The sequence below is a fragment of the Trichosurus vulpecula genome, chromosome 6 (assembly GCF_011100635.1).
Source record: "Trichosurus vulpecula isolate mTriVul1 chromosome 6, mTriVul1.pri, whole genome shotgun sequence".
Classification (NCBI taxonomy): Eukaryota; Metazoa; Chordata; class Mammalia; order Diprotodontia; family Phalangeridae; genus Trichosurus; species Trichosurus vulpecula.
Genome location: NC_050578.1, coordinates 222,205,535 through 222,222,095, shown reverse-complemented (window position 1 = coordinate 222,222,095; position 16,561 = coordinate 222,205,535). Strand labels below are relative to the sequence as shown.

Genomic DNA, 16,561 nt, shown 5'->3' with positions numbered 1-16,561 from the left:
CATTCCCCTTTCCCTTTACTTTCTTGTAAGACAAGGTAAATTTCTATACCCCCATTACCTGTGTATCTTACTTCCCAGTTGCATGCAAAAAAAATTTTTTTTCAGCATCTGCTTTTAGAACTTTGAGTTCCAAATTGTCTCCCTTCTTCCCTCTCCACCCACCCTCCCTAAGAAGGCAAGAAATTCAACATGTGCCACACATTTATCAATATGCAAAACACTTCCACAATAATCATGTTGGGAAGACTAACTATATTTCCCTCCATCCTACCCTGTCCCCCTTCATTTACTTTTCTCCCTTGACCCTGCCCTTTTCAAAAGTGTTTGCTTTTGGGAGCCAAGATGGTGGCTGGAAAACAGGGAGGTGCCTAAAACTCTCCCCCAGGACCCTCCAAATACCTATAAAAATGGCTCTGAACAAATTCTAGAGCTGCAGAACACACGAAATAGCAGAGGGAAGTAGGGCTCCAGCCCAGGCTGCGCCCAGACCAACCAGACCAGGAGCTGGGCAGAACAGGCTGTAGTGCCCTGAATCACTGGCAGTTACCAGACTTCTCAACCCACAAACACCAAAGACAACAGAGAAGGTTAGTGGGAAAAGCTGCAGGGAACAGAGTGAAAGGAGTTTGCAGTTCCGCCACCACCCCGGGGGCAGCAGAGGTGGTGCAGCTACAGAACTACAACTGCAGTTGCTTCTGGCCCCAGGCCCACCTGGTGGGAGAAATTCAGTAGCGGATCCGAGAGGGAATGCAGAGCCTGCTCAGATCTGAGTCACGGTCAGGGTTGGCAGTTCTTGGAGGAGGAGGAGCACTGATGTGGCAGAGCTTGTTGTGTAGAAAAGGCTCTGAAAACACCAGCACAGCCCCTCAAGCTTAGGACAAAGTACTCTCTACTCTACGAGCAGTCATACCCCAACAAAAAACTCAAGGATCAAGTAGTTGGCTGGGAACATGAACAGGCAGCAAAAATGGATTCAGACTCAGACTTTGGAATTTTTCTTTGGTGGCAAAGAAGACCAAAACATACAGCCAGAAGAAGTCAACAAAGTCAAAGAGCCTACATCAAAAGCCTCCAAGAAAAACATGAATTTGGTCTCAGGCCATGGAAGAGCTCAAAAAAAATTTAGAAAAGCAAGTTAGAGAAGTGGAGGAAAAATTGGGACGAGAAATGAGAGTGATGTGAGAAAATCATGAAAAACAAGTCAATGACTTCCTAATGGAGACCCAAAAAAAAATACTGAAGAAAATAACACCTTAAAAAATAGACTAACTCAAATGGCAAAAGAACTCCAAAAAGCCAATGAGGAGAAGAATGCCTTGAAAGGCAGAATTAGCCAAATGGAAGAGGAGGTACAAAAGACCACTGAAGAAAATACTACTTTAAAAATTAGATTGGAGCAAGTGCAAGCTAGTGACGTTACAGGAAATCAAGATATTATAAAACAGAACCAAAGGAATGAAAAAATGGAAGACAATGTGAAATATCTCATTGGAAAAACCACTGACCTGGAAAATAGATCCAGGAGAGATAATTTAAAAATTACTGGACTACCTGAAAGCCATGATCAAAAAAGAGCCTACATATCATCTTTCAAGAAATTATCAAGGAGAACTGCCCTGATATTCTAGAGCCAGAGGGTAAAACAGAAATTGAAAAAATCCACCGATCACCTCCTGAAAAAGGTCCCAAAAAGAAGACTCCTAGGAACATTGTTGCCAAATTCCAGAGCTCCCAGATCAAGGAGAAAATACTGCAAGTAGCCAGAAAGAAACGATTTGAGTATTGTGGAAACACAATCAGGATAACACAAGATCTAGCAGTTTCTACATTAAGGGATCGAAGATCTTGGAATATGATATCCTGGAAGTCAGTGGAGCTAGGAACGAAACCAAGAATCACCTACCCAGCAAAACTGAGTATCATGCTCCAAGGCAAAATATGGATTTTCAATAAAAAAGAGGACTTTCAAGTTTTCTCAGTGAAAAGACCAGAGCTGAATAGAAAATCTGACTTTCAAATACAAGATTCAAGAGAAGCATGAGAAGGTAAACAAGAAAAAGAAATCATAAAGAACTTACTAAAGTTGAACTGTTTTGTTTATATTCCTACATGGAAAGATGATGTGGGTAATTCATGAGACCTCAGTATTAGGGTAGCTGAAGGGAATACACACACACACAGAGGGCACAGGGTGAGTTGAATATGAAGAGATGATATCTAAAAAAAAAAATCGAATTGAAGGATGAGAAAGGAATATATTGAGAGAGGGAGAAAGGGAGAGATAGAATGGGGTAAATCATCTTGCATAAAAGTGGCAAGGAAAAGCAGTTCTATTGGAAGTGAAGAGAGGGCAGGTGAGGGGGAATGAGTGAATCTTGCTCTCCATCAGATTTGACCTGAGGAGGGAATAAGGCACACACTCAATTGGGTATCTTACCCCACAGGAAAGAAGGAGAAAGGAGATAAAAAAGGGGGGAAGATAGAAGGGAGGGCAGATAGGGGAGGAGGTAATCAAAAGCAAACACTTTTGAAAAGGGACAGGGTCAAGGGAGAAAACTGAACGAAGTGGGATACGATAGGAAGGAGCAAAACATAGTCTTTCACAACACAAGTATTGTGGAAGGGTTTTGCATAATGATACACATGTGGCCTATGTTGAATTGCTTGCCTTCCTAGGGAGGGTGGGAGGGGAGGGAAGAAGGGAGAGAATTTGGAACTCAAAGTTTTAAAAGCAGATGTTCAAAAAAGAAAAAGTTTTTGCATGCAACTACGAAATAAGATATACAGGCAACGGGGCATAGAAATCTATCTTGCCCTACAAGAAAGTAAGGGAAAAGGGGATGGGGCAATCAGAATATATGCCATCTTGGAGTGGGGGGGAGGGTAGAAATGGGGAGAAAATTTGTAATTCAAACTCTTGTGAAAATCAATGCTGAAAACTAAAATTATTAAATAAATATTTTTTAAAAAGTGTTTGCTTTTGATAACCTCCTCCCCCTATCCTCCCTCCCTTCTGCCATCCCCCCTTTCTCATCCCCTTCCCTCTACTTTCCTGTGGGGTAAGATCCCCAATTGAGCGTGTATGTTATTCCCTCCTCAAATCAAATCCGATGAGAGCAAGATTCACTCATCCCCCCCTCACCTGCCCCCTTTTCCCTTCCTACAGGACTGCTTTTTCTTGCCACTTTTATGCAAGATGATTTACCCCATTCTATCTCTTTTTTCTCCCTCTCTCAATATATTCCTCTCTCATCCCTTAATTTGATTTTATTTTTTAGATAACATCCCTTCATATTCAACTCACTCTGTGCCCTCTGTCTATATATATGTATATTCCCTTCAACTACCCTAATACTGAAAAAGGTCTCATGAATTGTAAACATCCTCTTTCCTTGTAGGAATGTAAACAAAACAGTTCAACTTTAATAAGGCCCTTATGATTTCTCTTTCTTGTTTACCTTTTCATGCTTCTCTTGATTCTTGTGTTTGAAAGTCAAATTTTGTATTCAGCTCTGGTCTTTTCACTGAGAAAGCTTGATTTATTGATAGTCTCTATTTTGCCTTGGAGCATTATACTCAGCTTTGTTGGGTAGGTGAAACTTCTACTATTTTCAGACTATAAATGTTTACATATTAAAAATAATAGGGCGGGTGGGGCCCGGATAGAGTGTAAAGCCTGGTATCAGGAAGACTCATCTTCCTGAGTTCAAATCTGGCCTCTGACACTTCCTAACTGTGTCATCCTGGGCAAGTCACTTAACACTGTTTGCCTCAGTTTCCTCATCTACAAAATGAGCTGGAGAAGGAAATGGCAAAACATTCCAGTATCTTTGCCAAGAAACCCCAAATGAGGTCACAAAGAGTCAGATGTGACTAAACAATGTTAAAAATAATGTGTGTTATTAAGTGGAAGAAAAAATAATGTGGACAAGGCACTGTTCCCTAATTAATAACTTCTCAAGGGACTTTGTCCACAGACTACAGGAAGGCTACACCAGCTTGCATGGAGTCTGAGAAGATTACAGATCGCTGCATCTAACTGGTCCATGCTTACCTGAATAGTTTTCTGAAGTCAGGGAACCTAAGTTAAAATAAATTTTGCTGTATATTTTCTCCAGATCACTGAAGTTGCAATTCTTTTGAAAAACTGTCCACGTCCTGTGACCATTTATCTATTGGGGAGTGGCACTTCAGTCATCTATATTTACATCAGTTCCTTATATTTGGATATCAGATTTTTATCAGTGACATTTGATGCAAGGATTCTTCCCCTATACAATACCTTCTTTTCTTATTCTAGATACATTTTGTTCATGAGAAATTTTTTATTTCTGTGTAATCAAAAGTGTTTATTTTGTCCTTTATGCCTTAGGTTGTAGCAGTGTACTGTTCTTTTGGTTTTGCTTTTTAAAATCTACATTAACGTCATATTTCTCAGAGACTTAAATGCAAAATAAAAATCTGAATTAGCAAGATTTCAACAGTAATTTTAATCCATAAATTTTAAAGAATCACATTTGGAATTGAACTTAAAAAGGCCATCTAGTCCAATAACTAAATTCAAAAAATTCCTAAATAAGTTTTAACTGAAAGCTAACTTCATTTCTTAAAAAAAAAAAAAATTAAGTTGAAATGAACCCTTGCAACAAAGAAAAAGTTATTGTGCTACTTTAAGGGGGCGTGGGGGGGGGGGAGGGTTCCTTAACCTGAGGTCTATAAATTTATTTCTGTAATATTTTGATAACTGTTACTATGACTGGTTTTCTTTGTAATCCTACATGCTTTATTTTATTCATTTAAAAACAATATTCTGAGAAGGGCTGCATAGGCTTCACCAAACTACCAAAGAGGTCTATGAAACAAACATTAAGAACCTTTGCTTCAAATAAATATGCACAGAAATGTAAAACATATGACTACTAAAAGATATTCAATTTGGAAATATCACTTACAGTTCATCCCATTTAATAAGATAGAAGAAATTCTTATACGTGCCAACTTTCTTCGATTGAATAGGCTTAAAAAGATCCTTCCCATTATGAGTCAGGGAACAAATTAAATAGTATTTTTCATAACTAGAAAGAGAAAATTAAATTTGAAATTTATTCTAATGGCTCACAATTTCAAATATCACTTATATTTTACCTGCAAAAGTAACTACTTTCTGGAGTTTACATAGGCAAAATTTCATTTAAGTTTGTCCCAAGTTATTTGTAATTCATCTAATAAATGAATAAATAAAACTGGCAGAGGCCTACTTAACCTACTACAGATTCATAAAATTGTCTAGGAAGAAGCAATCTTACTGGTTTCTGGATAGGGAAATGGCCTATGTTATCAATTCTTTTGTGCAAGTTAATATCTAGAACTCAACTGAACAATTTGCATACATTATCCAGTGACTTGGGTTTAACAGTTTTAGTTCCCTTGTTTGTTCCATGAATTTTTCCTTGACTTTTCATATAAGAGTAGTTTAGCTTTAACAAATATCTCACTGTTCTGAAACCAACTATTAAAGCATTTTTCATTAAAGCACCATTTATTAAAGTACTCTTTTTTTTTTTTAAGTTTAGAAAGGCACTTGTCTGGCTATACTTTGCTGAAACTCACTATTATACTATTAGACTATGTTGATTACTTACTTTGCTACCCAATTAGGTGAAATTCCATGTGCAGCAAATATTGTAAACTGGAGTTGTTCTGTTGTAGTCCATGCTTCCTTAGTGGTCCTATGACTCTGTCCACAGACTACAGGAGCACCATGTGAGCTTGCATGGAGTCGGAGAAGATCATAGATGGCTGTGGTTAACTGGTCCATACTTACTTGAACTGGATTTTCTGAAGTTAGGGAACCTAAGTGAAAATAAACTTGTAATACATTTTACTGAAAACAATGAAGGAAAATTTACCAAAACTTAAAAACTTAAATAAATTTACCCCTACTTGAACTCTTGCTTATTATGTCACCTCTGGATAATGAAGTCACCTAGAAAAGAGAACAAAATAGTGAGAGAAAAATCAGCCAAGATAGCAAGTAATCACTTTACTTCTGAAAAATATTTTAATTTGAATATCACATATTAACTCAATTCTCTAGAACCTTAAGGTTTATGATACATTTTTCCTCACAACAACCAAGTGATGTAAGTATCACAGGTATTACCACCCCCATTTTACAGATAAAGAAACTGAGGCTCTAAGAGGTTAAGTGACTCACCCACTGTCACACAGCTAGTAAGGATCTAAGGAAGTATTCAAACTTAGATCTCTTAACTCCAAGTCCAAGTATGCCTATTCCTCCTGTTGGATAGTGCATCTAGGGGCATGAGAAAAGGTACATCTAGTAGCATTGATGGTGACCTATCTACTCTATCTACTCACCAAACCATATGGTCTCTCAAATGTACATAATTGAAGCCATACCAAAGAGATTATTTCCTTCTAGGGAAAAACTAAAGAAAATACAGATAAGTAATTATTTTGAGATGTTATTAAAGAAATAATATACTAAAAGACACAAAACATAAAACTGAAATACCTAAGAACAAATGAGGTATATATTTAAGTACAATGAAAACTAAGAATTTTAATTCCACCTTCACATAGCCACTACAGATATCAAACTTAATTTTTTTTATTCATTGAACATATAAAAATGATTAAAAATGACTATACCAATCTATTATGATCTGTTCCACTACTGCAACAAAACAGCTGAAAAATGAACTTGCTCTTCCTTCCCCCGCAAAAAAAGACAATACTCTTTAATAAGCACCTCACATATATCCAAGATTTTCTGTTCTGTTGTAGCAGTTCTAGAGATATCACTAGTACTTCTTTGAGTAGTGAAGAAAATTAACTTCTTAAAGAAACCAAGGATCTTCTTTGCATGCAAAAATTTATGCCTAAACTTATATTCATTTTATCCTTATATCAAAAAAGTGAATTCTACTTCTATCTTACATATAAACTCTTTAATCCTGTCCAGAAGGCATCAGCATTAGCCTTTCCCTCAATGAAAACTAAAACTATAATCTAGCCACATTTTTATAACCCAAACCTCTCTCTGTAATTAAAAAGAGTGTCTCTTTTATTCCTTTTCTATCACACTGCATCCTATGAAATAGTAGTTCTATTGTTAACCAATGGCCTTTCTTCTTTCCATGTTCCTTGCAAAACACAGAAATAGGGCTCCCACCAAGACAACACTAACTCATGGGCAACCCTCAATGTTAGCAGATGTACCTTTTCTCATGACTCAGAAGTACTATCCAACAGCAGGAGCAGCCATACTTCTTGTATTTTCATTCCCTCAACTGCTAAATACCAGAAACCATTCCTCCTTGGTATTTTACTTTGTCAAAGTATATGACAACAACTAGATCCTGATGGCCCAAGACCATTCTACTTACTTTCTCAAGAAGTTCAGAATCTGGCTCCAAGTTGTCTTTCCATCCTAACCCCCTGTCCTTATTCTTGGGGACTTCAACTAACATGCTGCTGTGCCCTCAAACACCTTTGCTTCACAGTTCTCAATGGCTCTAGTTCTTAGCCTCAAAGTCTCCACCTCAACCACACACAGCAATGGTCATAGCCTACATTTCACAACACACATGTCAAACTCCATAATCCATAACTACGAAATTTGCCTAAACATCACTTCCTCTTCTTCCATCTCTCCCTTAACTTCCCCCTTCTCAAACTGATTCTCTATTCTCACTACCAGCTCTGGTCACTCCATCTCCTTATTTTCCCAAGGTATCACCCTTGCTCTGGCCTCATTTTCTACCTGCAAAATTATCATTCTGTTGTTGGCCAGTTCAATTTCATATTGCTCTCTACCCTCAGACATTTTCTAGATGTATGACAGTTACTTAAACTCTTTCAGTTTCAGTTTCCTCATCTGTAAAATGGGGGTCATGACAGGGATAATCTTAAAGGGCTGTTTTAAGGATCAAAGGAGATAACATAGATAATATACTTTGTAAACTTTAAAGCACTATATAAATGCAAACTATTATTAGTTATTATTGAATCCTATTGTCTTGTTGCTTACCATACCTTTCCAAACCCAACCTTGAATTATTCCTACCATTCATTTCCTCCACTTCTGCAGAATGCCTCTAGAGAAAGTCCCACAACCATGAAGACTGGTTAGCTCTACTTCAAATTTGTTATTCAGTCTCACATAGATCTTACATGGTACATGTCAATCTTTTTACTCTTCTCTAGTTTACTCTATTGTCCTGCCTAACAGTGTCTCTTCCACACCTTCTCTTCTCCCTTCAAGCCATGTACACTAAATTTCCTTCCTTCTTAGATAAGGATTTGACTTGAGCTTTATTCAACTGATTTATTCACTGAAGTTATCATAAGCTCCTTTTCTTTCCCAAGTCCACACTTCAAAACAGTGCAATATCCTCCATCTGCTCCACTCTTAGAAATCAAAATGCCCCTTCTCAGGACCAACCCTGACATACTTTGCTCTTCTCAGCAATCTAAGGTGCAAGGACAACTCCAGGGGACTCACGATGGAGAATGCTATCTTCACTTCAACTGTGAAGTTTGAATACAGATTGTGGCGCACTACATGCTCGCCTTTTTTGCTTCTCTCTTTTTTTTGTTTTTGGTTCTGTTTCTTCTTTCTCATGATTCACTCCATTGGTCATTATTCTTCTCTACAGCTTGACTAGTGTATAAATTAATTCAATGCGAAGTTATACATGATAGTTATATGAGATTCCATGCTGTCTTGGGGAGGGAGGAGGGAGGGAGGGGAGAAAATCTGGAACTCAAAAGTACGTAGAACCGGGTGTGGTAAACTAAAAATAAATAAATTTTAAAAAAATGCCCCTTCTCTTTGTCAATGCTAACTCTTCTATTTGTGTCCTTCATCCCATCTCTCCACCTTCTCCAGGAGAATTATCCCATTCAATTATCTCCTTTCTCCCTAGTTCATCCTCTCAACTACTAAGATCCTTTCCTGTTGCCTACAAATATGTCCAGCTCTTCACATCCTTTACTTGATCCCTCAAACTATCATCCTCTATCTCTCCTCCTCTTTACAACCAAAAGCCTACAAAAGCTCTCTATCCACATGGCCTCTGTGGTCTCGCCTCCTGCTTATTTCTCTACACCTTGCAATCAGTTTTCAGTCTAAACCACTCTCTTCAAAGCCGTCCATGATCCAATCTTTTCATTGCTAAATTAAGTTAATTTTTATGTTTTATTAATCCAATTAACTTTTTCTCTACCATATCCCAGAAACACTTTCATTCTGCAACCTCACTCTAAGCCCAGAATTCACATAACAGAAGTATTCTAGGCCCCCATTCATTCTCTCTCGTATTCGACTTCCTTCTATGTGTTTTCTCCTCACATTAGAATGGTAAGCTCTTTAAGGGCAGGAATCATCTTTCTTTCTTTCTGTATTTGTATTCTCAGCACTTAGTACAGTGGTTGGCATATAGTGAGCATTTAATAAGTGTTCCTCAACTGACTGACTCCTAGTGCTCAACACTCCTGCTCTCAGTGCAGCATCAGACACTGTATCAGACACTGGATATCCTACTGCCTAGGTTTTAAGGACAGTGCTCTGTTGTGGTTCCCATCTCCCTTGTCTGACTGATTCTTCTCCGTGTCTTTGGCAGCAGCATCATTTATGTCCAGACCCCAACGCATGGACACCTGAGCCTTTTCCTCTTCTCTCTCTATTCTCTCTCTCAACGATTTCATCAACTTTCATGGATTCAACCAGCATCTCCATGTAGTTGAATCCCAAATCTAAATAGTCTTTCTCCTGAGTTCTGGTCCCACATCTTCAATTGTCCATGAGATATCTCTACTTGGATGTTCCAAAGGCATCTCAAACTCAATGTGTCCAAAAGAAAACTCAGTATCCCTCCCACACCTCCCCCGGGCCACTACCATTCTTCCAGTCACTCAAATTCACAACCAAAGAACAATCTTTGATTCTTTGTTCTCCTGCAACATCCTCCCACCTAATCAGCTGCCAAGTTTTGTCAGTCTTAACTTCACGACACCTTATATCCACCCCTCTCTCTCCACTCACATGGTCAGCTGTCACCCTAGTTCAAACCCCACCACCTTTTGCCTGGAATCCTACAAAAACCTCCTAAGGGACTTTCCAGGAAGCTCCAATAATTCTCTATTGCTTCTAGGATAAAACACAAACTCCTCTGTTTGTCATTTAAACCACTTACAAAATGAGTCTAGCCTACCTTTCTAGAATAATTAGACATTATTTTCCCCTAACTCTACCATCTTCATGTCAAACAAGCACACTTGCTTGTTCTGTCCTGTACAGACATTGTGCCTTTATACAAACTGTCCCCCTAACCTTGAATGTTCTCCCTCCTCACTTTTGCTTATTGAAAGCCTACTTTCTCTTTAAGGCTCCAAGCTCAATTACCTCCTTCAAGAGACTTTTCCCAATTCTCCCCATTGTCAGTGCTACTCTTGCCCAAATTACTTCATATTCATTTTGTGTACAACTTATATTATCTGTGAATATGCATCCCTCAGTAGAATATAAGTTCTTTGCCCGTAGGAATTATTTCATTTTCTGTACTTGTATTACCAGCACCTAGCACAGTGTTTGACACATAATAGGTATTTAATGAATATTTGCTGATTGACTGTTTTCAAACTAAGAACCTCATCAAGTGTTGGAACTAAAAGATTTTTGACTTTAATTATCATCTGCTCTAACTTCTACATTAGCAAATGAAGAAATCGAGATTGAGAGGTTTTCTAGTTTGCCAAAGGTGTATTATACAGCTTAATCAATGGCAAAGCCAGAACTAAATTTGAAGCACTGCAGACACTCCCCTCTAAGTCTTCAACAGGTTTCTTTGTCCATTCATTTTCATTCACTTTTCTTTTTCTTCTCTTATAACCATAGTTAGTTAATATACTTTTTTCACTTTGGAATACTTCATAAGTATTTCCAAATTTCTTTGTATTTTTCAAAACTTCATTTTAATAACATGTTTGTTTTCCTTTACATGAATGTACTTAATATATTTAAACTACTTCCCTATATCTAGTTACTTAAATTGCTTCCAATTTTTTTTTACATGTAGTTCTGCTATGGAAATCTCTGAAGAAACAATTTTTGTTTTTGATAATGTTTTCAGTATACATTACCAACAAAGGAAAGAGTGAGTCAATCATGCCTAAAGTTTGATTCAAGTGCCAACAAAATACCTACCTACATAGTGTATGCAAGTAAAGGGGGATAATGAGAAGTACCTCCACTTGCTCTCTTCCTAAAATAGGCTCTTGCTAAATACAGAGGCACCCTTCTAACTCCTGGAGCCTATGACAATGTTAACACCACTTCGGAGAGTTCCTAGGTTGGTATCCTATTCAGTTTCATTCCCTGGGAATCCTCACTGGTACCTAGTCTCATCAGTCTCCTTCTAGGAAACTCCTCAAATACCTCCCCTAAACACTGTCAATACCCTCCAACATCAATATCACTACACCACAGTATCCTCCTCCAGGAGGCAACATTTTAGACCCTGGCAATATTTTGGATTCTAGAACAAGAAAAGCAGATCATTGTCAAGAAAAGATTACCATATAATAACCTTAATAGATGAGGTTCCCTATTAAGAATTTAGCAGACTTAAAGTAATAAAATTCTGCCTAGCAGAAAGCATGCTATCTTAGTTTGGGGGCAGGCATATATTTCATCCACAGAAGTATAACAAAGAATGTAAAAATTACCAAGAGATACTCACCTCATCACTTTTGCTCCTTGGAAGATTAACTGCTCTTTTTAGTTTCTTTACAGATTCTGTAATGGCTAGGGTCTCTACACCATCTAAAGCACTACAGATTTTTCTTACTGCTTTGATTATCTGATCTACTGCTCTATGTTGGTTCTGAAAAAGAAGGTGAAAAAGTCCAAAGTGAAGAATTTAAGAGAATTTCAGATATGAAGTCACAATTTAGCCTTTTAAAGGACTGGCGATAAATGGACTCACTTTGGTGTTACAAAAATTAAAAGGGCTAGCAAGAATTATAAAACAAGGTCTTTTTTTTTTTTTTAGTTCACAATTTCCTGGTTTACAGTAAGTCATACTGTAAATTTGTGTTTGCAGTGTTTTTCACTGTACCAAAATGGGAGAGAAAAGGCCTGACAAATTCTTACTTTGCTACCTGATCCAGTTAAATGAAAACTTTAATTACTGCCCCTAGAACATGGGTTTGAGGCTGAATTCTGTCACTAGTAGTGTAATCTTGAGCAATTTCTTCTAGTCTTAGTTTTCTCATCTGTAAAATAAGGCTAATGCTTGCACTAGACCTACCTCAAAGGATTGTACTGAGGAACAAATGAGAAAAATATAAAAGTAAAAATGAAGCATTTTGCAGTCATAAGACATTATGTGAGCTTATTAGGTACAATAAAATATCAAGTTAATAAAAAGTGGAAGTTAGTTTTTATGCTAATGTTGGAATAAGAGACTCTCATAGGATTGTTTTGTTGTTCAGTGGTTTCAGTCATGTCCAGTGCTTTGTGACCCCATTTGGCATCTTGTTGGCAAAGATAGTGGAGTGGTTTGCCATTTCCTTCTCCAGCTCATTTTACAGATGACAAAACTGAGGCAAACAAGGTTCAATGACCTGTCCATGGTCACATAGCTATTAAGTGTCTGATCTGAACTCAGGTCTTCCTGACTCTAGGCCCAGCACTCCACCACCTGGATGCCTTCTCATAGAAATAATATATGCTTTTTTTTTTGGATATTAACAGTAATACTGGTTTTTTCCTGTTTTGTTTCAACAAACCCTGATAATTAAAATGTCATCCATAAAGGCTTAAATAACTCTGTCACACATGAATAAAGCTTAGATGTGGACACTAAAAAAACCATGTGAGTTTTGGAGCACTGACTTTCTATCAAAATTTTTTAAACCTTTAAAGGTTTTCCTTGAGTACTATTTGTTTTCCAACATTAGATTATCAGTAACAACCTTTTAAGATAACTTAGCATTCAATAACATGCAAATAGAACACTGCTATAAAAACAGTTTGGGAAAGCAAGAATTTGAAAGCCTCCATCATTCCCTCAATCACATAATTCACTTAAAAGCAGTGTTATAGAATGGGCTGAAATTTACTGGAAAGATGTCTCTTACCTCCACTTTTTTTTTTTTAACCAGGCCATTCTTATAGGGAACCTTTAGTGAGGAAAGTCTTTCTACCAAGGCAGGTCAGCATCAACTTTGCAATTTTACCCTTAGAGAGTTGCCTGGGACATTTGGAGGTTAAGTGACTTACCCTGGGTCACACAGTATATTTGTGCCAGAAGGAGAACTTGAACTCAGGTCTTCTTGACTCCAAGTCTACATCTCTATCTACTATGACTTACTGTCTTTGTATTAGCTTTTAAAAATTTAAGTTGTTTTTATCTTCAAAGCCTACTGTATTAATTTTTAAGGGATTTTTTTTTAAAAAGTAAAATCAAAGAAGATAAAACTAGCATTATTTATTGTTAATTAGATTGAAACTAAAGGGTTCCAATAATTACTCTATCACTCTTTGGAAAAGATTCTTCTCTGAAATAAAGTTAAATTGGGAGAAATATTCCTATCTTGTTGTCATGAAATTTTGATGATAAGTATGTGATTTACAATATTTGGTGTAATAGAAAAATAGTCATCAAATCTAAAGATTGAGTCTCCAGAATAAATCACCTTGTAAAACATTTTGTAATCTTTTAAGATTGCTTAGTTCCAAACCAAAACTATTTTAAGTGAAAATACCGGCAAGAACCTGGGAACCAATAAGCAAAAATTTAAAATAATACTTACTTCATTTTGAAAAGCCATTTCCACTTGGTTATGATAAGCATCTAGAAGTTCTTCAACAGAATGTCTGAAATAAAGAATAACTACTATGGTTGAAAGAGATGATATACAAACATCAATGACTTATTCAACAAAAGTAATATATTCATTTCATTAAACATGTTTGAATGCTTACAAAGTAAACCTTAAATACCATACCTTGTCATGACTTCTTTAAATGGGTTTTCTATATGGTGTAGATATTTGCTTAAATCTGTAGGTGTTTTATCATCTTCTGCCTAAACACAAAAATGTGCTTATTAAAGTAAATGGCTAACACCTTTATTATTTTGATTGCCAGACCAAATAAAGAGTACTTTGAAACTAGGATTGTTTTTTAAAATTAAAGATGTAATATTACCCAAAACATTTGATTTCTTATGAGATTATTAGGAGATTAATATTCTGACATTTTCTCTTCTTTTTTTTGGCGAGGCAATTGGGATTAAATGACTGGTCCAGGGTCACACAACTTATAAGTATCAAGTGCCTGAGGCCAGATTTGAACTCAGGTACTCCTGACTTCAGGGCCAGTATTCTATCCTCTGCACCACTCAGGTGTCCCCCTAACAACCATTTTCAAAAGAAGGTACATGAAAGTAGTTAAGTCTAAGTTCAAATATATAAATACCTTTGAGAACAAAATCCATTTCTGTTCTAGGCCTGTAAGTAGTAACAGCAGAACCAAAAATTACTTTTAAATGTAGCTAACTGGCAGCCAGGATAAAGGTGTGGTGAAGTAAGGTGGAGAAGATAACATGAAATTCTTTAATTCTTTTTTTCCCAGTAATAAACAAATGTGGACTGTTAATACTAGTTCAGTTATTTATTAGTGTCAGGGGTTGCTACTGTTTAAGACTCTAAAAAACTGTATTTATTTGTGACTGCTAGAACAAGATGGATTTTGTGAAAGTCTTTTTTTTAGAATCTTCAACCCTGCAATCAACTGATTCCTTCTCTGCTGCTTTCAATTATGTCCAACTTTCTGCCATCCTTAAAAAAAGCCTTCACTGATGTTGCAAAAACAAAACAGGCATGATTCAAAAAGAGAAACAAGAGAAGCCATCTTAAATGTACTCCTCTGCAAGAGGTGGGAGATCTACAGATGTACATTACAGCTACTTTGAGACTTTTTGGTGTACTGATCAGTTCTATTGATTTTTTTTCTCTTTAAAAAAAAAAGACACCAATAAAAATTTATTAAATAAAAAAAACTTTACTAAACAGCACCATTCCCCAAGCTATCAACCTCCCTATCTCCTTCCCTTTCTCAGGCATGCTCCTTGGAAAAGTCTAGACTCACTATTTCTGCTTCCTTGCCTCTCACTTCCCCTTCTTAATCCTTTGCAATCTGGTTTTTAATATCATCAGTCAACTAAAACTGCTCTTTGCAAAATTACCAATCATTTCTTAACTGTGAAATCTGGAGGCTTTTCCCAATAATAATCCTTTTCAACATCTATGTTGAATTTCATACTGCTAACTACCCTCACTTCCTGAATACTTTCTCCTCTCTGGGTTGTTTTTTGTTTTTTTTAAAAAACATTCCTCTCTACTGGTTCTCCTCCTACCTGCTTGATCATGTCTCCATTTCTTTTCCTAAATCAGCACTCAGATTATACTCTCTAACTATGGGTCCTCCTCAAGACTCTGTCTTTGGCATTCTTTTCCCTCTATACTCTCTTTGGGTAACCTAATGAGTTCCCATGGATTTAATTACCATCTACCAACTATACAGAAGACTCACAAATCTACATATTCAGTCCCAGACTTTTTCTCAAGCTTCAGTACCCCTATACCACCAACTGGCAGGTAAATAAGAGAGTGGATAGAATACTGGGCCTGGAATAAGGAAGACAAGTTCAAATATAGTCTCAAACACTTAGTGGCTGCATGACCCTTGGCAAGTCACTTAACCTATGTTTGCTTCAGCTTCCCCATCTGTAAAATGGAGATAATAGCACCTACCTCCAATGGTTGCGAAGATCAAATGAGATCACTGTAAAATGCTTACACCCTGACATGCAGTAAGCACTATATAAATTATGATGGTGATGATGATATATCTCAAACTGAATGTCCCCAAAACACCTTGTCCTCAACTCATCTCCCTCCTTAAATCCTCCCCTCTTCCAAATTTACCTATGTAAGTCAAATGCACCAACAACCAGTTTTAGTGGTTTGTAATCTCGGCATTGTTCTCTTCTCCTCATGATACTTTACATGCCATAAATCCAATCACTTGCCAAATCTTGCCATTTCTATGTTTATGACGTCTCTCACATGTGATCCCTTCTCGCCACTCATATAGTTTGGTTACCATTTTACTTCAAGCCCTTATTCCAACAGTCTCTTCACTGGTCTCCCTGCCTCAAATATGCTATCACTCTCATCCATCCTACACAATGCTTCCAAACTAATTTTCCTTATACACAAATATGATCATGTAACTCCCCTACTCAACCAACTCCAGAGGCTTCCTATTGCTTCCAAAATAAAATATATATTCCTCTGTTTAGTATTTAAAGCCCTATACAACCTAGTGCCAAGCTACCTGTCCAACCCAATGGGTGTTATCCTCACTTTTGTACTCTGCTAAACTGGCCTTCCCCCATGTCTGAAATGCACTCCTTCCTTACCTCAACCCAGAGTGCTCGGGCACTATAGTCTGCATGAAGCC

The 16,561-nt window shown here is 37.1% G+C and overlaps 1 protein-coding gene across 2 annotated transcripts in view; it reads right to left on the bottom strand.

Moving 5' to 3' along the window:
* The window catches only part of PIK3C2A (phosphatidylinositol-4-phosphate 3-kinase catalytic subunit type 2 alpha), a 170,782-nt gene that overhangs the window by 52,994 nt on the left and 101,227 nt on the right, over positions 1-16,561 (bottom strand). The window contains exons 7-12 of one of the 2 annotated variants that reach the window (XM_036762752.1): positions 14,041-14,120; positions 13,846-13,909; positions 11,769-11,912; positions 5,938-5,986; positions 5,643-5,853; positions 4,953-5,075 (exon numbers count right to left, since the gene is read on the bottom strand). In XM_036762752.1, the coding sequence (XP_036618647.1) occupies positions 4,953-5,075; positions 5,643-5,853; positions 5,938-5,986; positions 11,769-11,912; positions 13,846-13,909; positions 14,041-14,120 (671 nt within the window). The remainder of the gene's footprint in view (positions 1-4,952; positions 5,076-5,642; positions 5,854-5,937; positions 5,987-11,768; positions 11,913-13,845; positions 13,910-14,040; positions 14,121-16,561) is intronic. The other variant, XM_036762753.1, reaches the window with a different exon arrangement.